The 6,913-nt window shown below is 54.2% G+C and overlaps 1 protein-coding gene across 1 annotated transcript in view; it reads right to left on the bottom strand.

Moving 5' to 3' along the window:
- The window catches only part of CARMIL1 (capping protein regulator and myosin 1 linker 1), a 62,518-nt gene extending 56,069 nt beyond the window's left edge, over positions 1-6,449 (bottom strand). Inside the window, 1 exon segment of the mRNA XM_023746655.1 lies at positions 6,210-6,449. Within this exon segment, the coding sequence (XP_023602423.1) occupies positions 6,210-6,290 (81 nt within the window). The 5' untranslated portion in view covers positions 6,291-6,449.
- Between the last annotated feature and the right edge of the window lie 464 nt (positions 6,450-6,913).

Raw genomic sequence — 6,913 nt, 5'->3', positions numbered from 1 at the left:
CACAGGCCCGGGTTGTGGGCTCAATCCCCAGTGTGGGGCGTGCAGGAGGCAGCCAATCAGGGATTCTCTCTCATCATGGATGTTTCCCTCTCTCCCTCTCCCTTCCTCTCTCTGAAATCAACTAAAAATAAAAATAGCCCTCGCTGGTGTGGCTCAGTGGATAGAGCGACGGCCTGCGGACTGGAGGGTCCCGGGTTCATTTCCAGTCAAGGACACATGCCTGGGTTGAGGGCTCAATCCCCAGTGGGGGGCATGCAGGAGGCAGCTAATCAATGATTCTCATCATTGATGTTTCTATCTCTCTCCCTCTCCCTTTCTGAAATCAATAAAAATATTTTTTTAAATAATAAAACAAATAAATAAAGAAGATTCGACGTGTGGACTTAGCAGCGGTGGGCGGGGACTGCTGCCTGGACCCCCCCCCACCCCCCACCCCCCGTTCCCCCCTGAGCATCGGGGCCGCTTGGGTGTCCAGGTGCTGAGAGCTCAGCACAGAACGCTCTGCCCGGGCACGAGCCCAGAACAGAGCTGGGAGGGAGAACACGCCGTCCCTGCCTCCCAAAGGCCAGGGCGACCCCCTCGCCTCGCTTCAAAGCTACACATTCCTTTAAAGAAGGAAACACTCAGAAACCTGGCTTTGAGCACACAGTTCCCACTGTCCTTGCTTTGAGAAAAGGAGAACTGAGCACAGACAAGAACAGACTGTGCGTCCCAGGCCCGGATGGAAGGTCACGGCTGCGTCAAAGGCACCGAGAGGGAGGCGGGCGCCTCCGGGCTCCCCGCCTGGCCCACGTGCCGTGGCCGTGGCCTCGCCTCCTGGTCCCTGGAGAGAATCGTCATCGCCACGGTGACGGCTGTAGGGAGCACTGGGGGCCCGGCTTGTAAAAGGCCGAGTGAACAGGTGGGGGCTGGAGCGGCTTCCTCGGAGTGAAATAGCCGGTCAGACAAAGACACACCACGGCCCTCACTTCCCTGGGCAACCTCATGAGCACAGCACAGTGGGTCCTCGGTTACGTCGGAGATCGGTGCCTACAGACACGGAACCCACCTACACGAGCACCTCCGTCGCTCACATGGGGCACACACACAGCAGTCATGAAGGGAAACTAAAAAAATTTAAAAGAAAGATAACAATTCCTGACCTTTACATGTGGTAAATAAATAATAAAAGACATAAAGCACATATGCACATCCGTCGAAATGACAGAACTTTTTTTTTTTTTAATAAATAAATAGGAGATGGCGACGTAACCACGAAACGACGTGCGTCGAGTCCGACGTCACCCGAGGACTGTCTGTGAACTGACAACGAAAACGGATGCAGAGACGAGGAACAGACCGAGGCGTCTCAGGCGGAAGCCAGGTGGGGGTGGGAGAGATTCGCCAAAGACGTTGTCTGCACAGATGCGTCACCCACGGACAAGGCTACGGGGGGGGCAGGCCTGGGAGAAGGGGGTCAAGGGTGGGGAAGGGAACATCTGTAATACTTTCCGCAGTAAAGATAGATTTTTTTTAAAAGGTTACAGCCGTGTGAATCCATTACAGAGCATGCACGAAACGCCGGATTACAGAGGACAGAGCACCGTGAGGGGACTGTGTCGGTCACGAGGCTTTTCACATGCAATGAAACTGCATAGAATTAAACACACGCGCGCCCCGCCCCACCCCCCCCACCCCCCCACCCCGCCCCGCCCCACCCCCCCCCCCACCCCAGTGCGGGAACCCCGGCAGATCCAGAGCGAGACGATTGTGTCGATGTTAACGGCGGGATTGTGACTTTGTGGCATCGCTCCGCTACATGTTATCACCGAGACAAGTGAGGGGAACACGGGGGTTTTGTTATTTCTTCCAACGGCATCGGAATCGACACTTTTCTCAAACGAGGGCTTTTAACTCTCATCGGCTTAAAAACTGCCTGGGAGTCAGGAAGGCCCCCCAGGGGCCCGAGGTGTCCGCTCGCCCCCAGTTCAAGGGAGGTCGAAGGAGAGCTCGGGACCGCGCCCATACGCAGCACGCAGACGTCAGCTCCTGCCGCGCCCTGACCGCCGCCCCTATCGCTCCTGCACTTCCTCTCCGGGTCTTGGAGGTCACTCGGGACCATCACATGTTGGTACTTTCTGTGGGGACTTTCCCCTTATCTCCTCCACGGGAATCGTTCACAAATACCGTGGCCAGAACGCAAATGGTTGAGAGTCCCTAGTTTTCCTGACTTCTGAACTCTGATCTGTCCCTTAGCCAAGACTGGTTGATTGATTGATTGGTTGGTTGGTTGACTGATTGGTTGGTTGATTGATTGATTTCAGAGAGGAAGGGAGAGGGAAAGAGAGAGAGAAACATCAGTGAGGAGAGAGAATCACTGATCAGCTGCCTCCTGCAGCCCCACAACCCGGGCCTGTGCCCTGACTGGAGCTTGAACCGTGCCCTCCTGGTCTACAGGTCGACGCTCAACCCCTGAGCCCCGCCGGCCGGGCCTTAGCACCATTTTCTAAAACCACAGCTTCCTGGACCGTCTTCGTCAGCATTTGCTCTGGGGGTTCTTCTGATGGCCCCCCGTCCTGCACCCTCCTGGGACCAGGGGGACCAGTGCCCCCCGTGGCCAACGACCTGCATTGTGAACACACATGCTGGGGTTCGAGGTTCAACCTGAACCTGCGGAACGAAGCCCCACGGACTGGCCTCGCTGGGAGTGCAGCCGCTGGTCTTTGGCCTCTTCCAGTATCAAATCCGGGACGAAGGAGCCGGTACTCTTGGCCTCGAGCCAAAAGCAATACCTTTTAAGGGCTCTTCGTCAGTCACTGGGAAGTCCGGGGAGGCTGTGGCAGGTAATGTCTACACTCAGAACGGTGTGGCCGGCACTGGTGCAGAAATAGCTACACGCGGACCCGGACCACGCTGATGGAAACTGAGGTGAGCAGTCACGGGAAACCCTGCGCTGCTTCCCCGTGCAGCTTGGAAAACTCAGTGACACTCACAGCAACTCTGCCCGCAGCCCGCCCTCCCCTGGGAGAGGGTCAGAGTCAGGCCTGAAATCACATTCCCGGTCAGTTCCATGTAGAAATGGCCTCTGCCTGACGAGGCTGAAGGAAACACCTTAAATTCTAAGTCATGGCCCGGGCAGCGTGGCTCAGGGGTTGAGCGTCGACCTGTGAACCAGGAGGTCAGGGTTTGATTCCGGGGAAGGGCACAGGCCCGGGTGTGGCTCCATCCCCAGTGGGGGGCATGCAGGAGGCAGCCGATCGATGTTTCCCTCACATCAATGATTCTCTCTCTCTCTCTCTCTCTCCCTCTCTTTCTAAAAATCAATAAAAAATTGAAAAAAATCTTAAAATTTAAAAAGCTAATAATAATAGATTAAAACAATAATCTATATATATAAAGGCCTAAGTGACTGAACGACCAGTCGACCGGTCACTATGACACGCACTGATCACCAAGGGGCAGATGCTCAATGCAGGAGATGCCCCCTGGTGGCCAGTGCGCTCCCACAGCCAACCTCCAGCAGCAGCAGGCCAACTTCTCGCAGTCCCTCCTTCCGCCGGCCAACCTCCCACAGCCCCGATCGGCCCTGATCGCCAGCCAGGCCGAGGGACCCCACCCGTGCACGAATTCGTGCACCGGGCCTCTAGAAATTAATAACACTTAAGTGGTGCTTTCGTGAGTGGCTTACATGCACTAACTCTTCTTATCCTAACAACAACCCCAGGAGCTTAACAATATAATTAATCCCACTTTACAGAAGAGAGCTGAAGCACAGAGAGACCAAGTCACTTCACTTGTCCACCATCACACAGCATGGAGCTGATACAGCACGGCTCGAAGCCACGCAGCCTGGGACCACAGCCCACACTCCTTACCACCAAGTTACACTGAATTGGCCCGGCTGCGGTGGCTCAGTGGTTGAGCATCAACCTATGAACCAGGAGGTCAGGGACCGATTCCCGGTCAGGACACATTCCCAGTTGCAGGCTTGATCCCCCAGTGCGGGCCGTGCAGGAGTCAGCCGGTCCATGATTCTCTCTCATCATTGATGTGTCTATCTCTCTCCCTCTCCCTTCCTCTCTGAAATCAGTAACAATATATATTTTTTTAAAAAGTTACACTGAGCTGCTCACAGGCCGATGGGAGACGCTGCCGTGGGAAGGGTTTCCTACAGAAACACGAGGCGCTGAGTCCTGCGAGACGAACCGGAGGGAGGGAGGGATTCCCTGCACTTAGGGGCGCTGCACAGGCTGCCGGTCACCAGCCGGGACATCTGCCTGGGGTCTAAGCGACCCATTGTCGTTTTAAATGGCCCACTGGTTCTCCTGGACTTCGTCTCCTCTGTGACTAAAGGACCTTTTGTGGCTGGAAACACACTTGACCTTCCTGAGCCTGGCACCGATTGTAGGGCCCACGGCTCGCCGCCCCGCAGTCAAGAACAGCTAGACTGACATGTCCCCGGTGACCGACTGAGATTGGTCCTTAGCTCAACATCCCAGAAAGTGTTCTCGCCCTTTTCAGCTTAATTAACTCAACCACCATTTCCCCGAGGACCAGGGGGCAGAGGAAGGCAAGCGGCGGCTCTGAGAAAGGGCCCAAAGCGCAAGGGACCCGAGACAACTCTGGGAGAGAAAGCGATAACAATCCCGAGTTCCTAGTGGACCTGAGAGGGGAGGAGCCAGGAGGGTGTGACATCTGCACTCGGGGACACACAACTTCTACAGAACAGAAACAAGGCCTTGTCGCTTTCGAGAAGAGAAAAGGTAAATAAATTAAACATGCACACTTGCCCGGTGGTGGACGTGGCTCCAGGGGTGAGCACTGACCTATGAACCAGGAGGTCAGGGTTCGATTCCAGGTCAGGGCACATGCCCGGGTTGCAGGCTCAATCCCCAATGTGGGGCGTGCAGGAGGCAGCCGATCCATGGTTTTCTCTCATCATTGATGTTTCTCTCTCCCTCTCCCTTCCTCTCTGAAATATATATATATGTATATATATATATATATATATATATATGTATATATATATGTATATGTTTATTTATTTATTTTTTTAAAGACGATAGATTTCTGTCATATACGTGGAGGGACAAACGAATAACTAAGTAGGGAATCCTGCAACAGGAAAAGGTGATGCCTTCACATCGCTAGCGACTATAATCCATCCAACCACCCAGATGGTGAAATCAGTCCGTTTAAGAAGTAAATTATCTTCCAAACAAGTCAAAACAACGCCATCTGAAAGCTGCGATAGAGAGAAAAAAAATGCTGCTGAGGACAACTCATTTCCACACAAACAGGACCCTGAAGCCTGGGGCCAGCTGTCTTTTCCAGTATCTTTTTTAAGATCATTAACTAGCAGCCTGCACGCCAGCCGACAGTTTCACAGATGCCTCCAGACTCAACAGCTCCTGTCTGTGACAGCACGTCAGCTCTTTCACAGAACAGACACGCCGGTCCCACGCGTGGCAAACAGTCACGTTCCCAGTCATTCTCCCGCACATGATGGTGGCGACCCCTCTCACGGCGCGGCCCCGGGAACTGGGTCCCAGCGACACGGGGCAACAATTCGGACAAGTGAAACCTGCACCCCAGCTCTCGAAAGGGTGTCTGACTGATCCCTGAGAAAGGGCTGCTCCTGCTCATTCCACAAATATTTTTTTAATGTATTTGTACTGATTTCAGAGAAGAAGGAAGAGGGAGAGAGAGAAACATCAATGATGAGGGAGAATCATGGGCCGGCTGCCTCCTGCACACCCCCCACTGGGGATCGAGCCTGCAACCCGGGCCTGTGCCCTGACCGGGAATCGGTCCCTGTCATCCTGGTTCCTAGGTTGATGCTCCACCACTGAGCCACGCCGGCCGGGCGCCAGGGAGGGGAAGCGAACCTAGTTGACTATAACTGTGTGTGCCCATTAGAAAAAAAAAGCTGACCCGGCCGGTGTGGCTCAGAGGCTGAGCATCAACCTGGGATATGGGCTCATTCCCCAGCAGGGGGCGGGCAGGAGGCAGCTGATTGATGATGTTCTCTCTCATCAATGTCTCTATCTCCTATCGCTCTCCCTTCCTCTCTCTCTAAAAAAAAAAAATCAATAAAAACATCTTTAAAAAGAAAAAAGTAAGCTGGCTTTCAAACTCAGGCAGAAAAAGGCCCAACACTGGAGGTTCCCCCGGGAGTCTCGTGCCCTTTGACCCAGTGTCGTTTTCCCGCATTCAAATGTCTGACTCACTGGAACTAGAAAAAGAACAACAGACCCGTGACTTCCACATCTCACTGGCCGGTCTCCCTCTCGCTCCCCCTCCTGCTCCATCGGGGCTCCTTGGGCAAAATTCCTGCCGTGTTTCACATCCTTTGCTTTCTCCTGCCGCCCGGCCTGCGAAGTGAAAGGCGTCGTTGACGGGCGAGGCCTGGCCGGCCTCCAGGAAACAGCCCTGGACACGCAGCTATTTTTTCTTAAATGTCCCACTTCTGGTTTCTACAGAGTCACCTTTTAAAGAAACAACTGTTCTTCCAGGCAAAGCTCTGAACACCTTAGAAACGCAGATCTGTGAACACACACGAGCTGACTGCTAACCAGGGAGCCGGGGCCCTCCGGCCAGTGAGGCCCAGTGGCTCAGCATCGACCCACGAACCATTCCTGGTCAGGGCACAGGCCGGGGCTGCCGGCTCCATCCCCATGTGGGGCGTGCAGGAGGCAGTGGATCAATGATTCCCTCTCATCACTGATGCTTCTCTCTCTCTCTTCCTCTTCCTTCCTCTCTCTGAAATCAATTTAATGAAAAAACATATTTAAAATAAATAATAAATAAAGCGATTAGGGAAGCAACTTGACCAGGGAAACCAGCCACTCCCCACGCCCGGGGACCAGGCCAGTGGGCGATCCTGTGCCCAGGCCGGGCTGCGGGCAGGAAGGGTGGGGAGGAAAGGGCCCCG

This window comes from Myotis lucifugus, unplaced genomic scaffold, assembly GCF_000147115.1.
Source record: "Myotis lucifugus unplaced genomic scaffold, Myoluc2.0 scaffold_716, whole genome shotgun sequence".
In the NCBI taxonomy this organism is placed as follows: domain Eukaryota; kingdom Metazoa; phylum Chordata; class Mammalia; order Chiroptera; family Vespertilionidae; genus Myotis; species Myotis lucifugus.
This window is presented reverse-complemented; position numbering and strand designations above follow the sequence as displayed.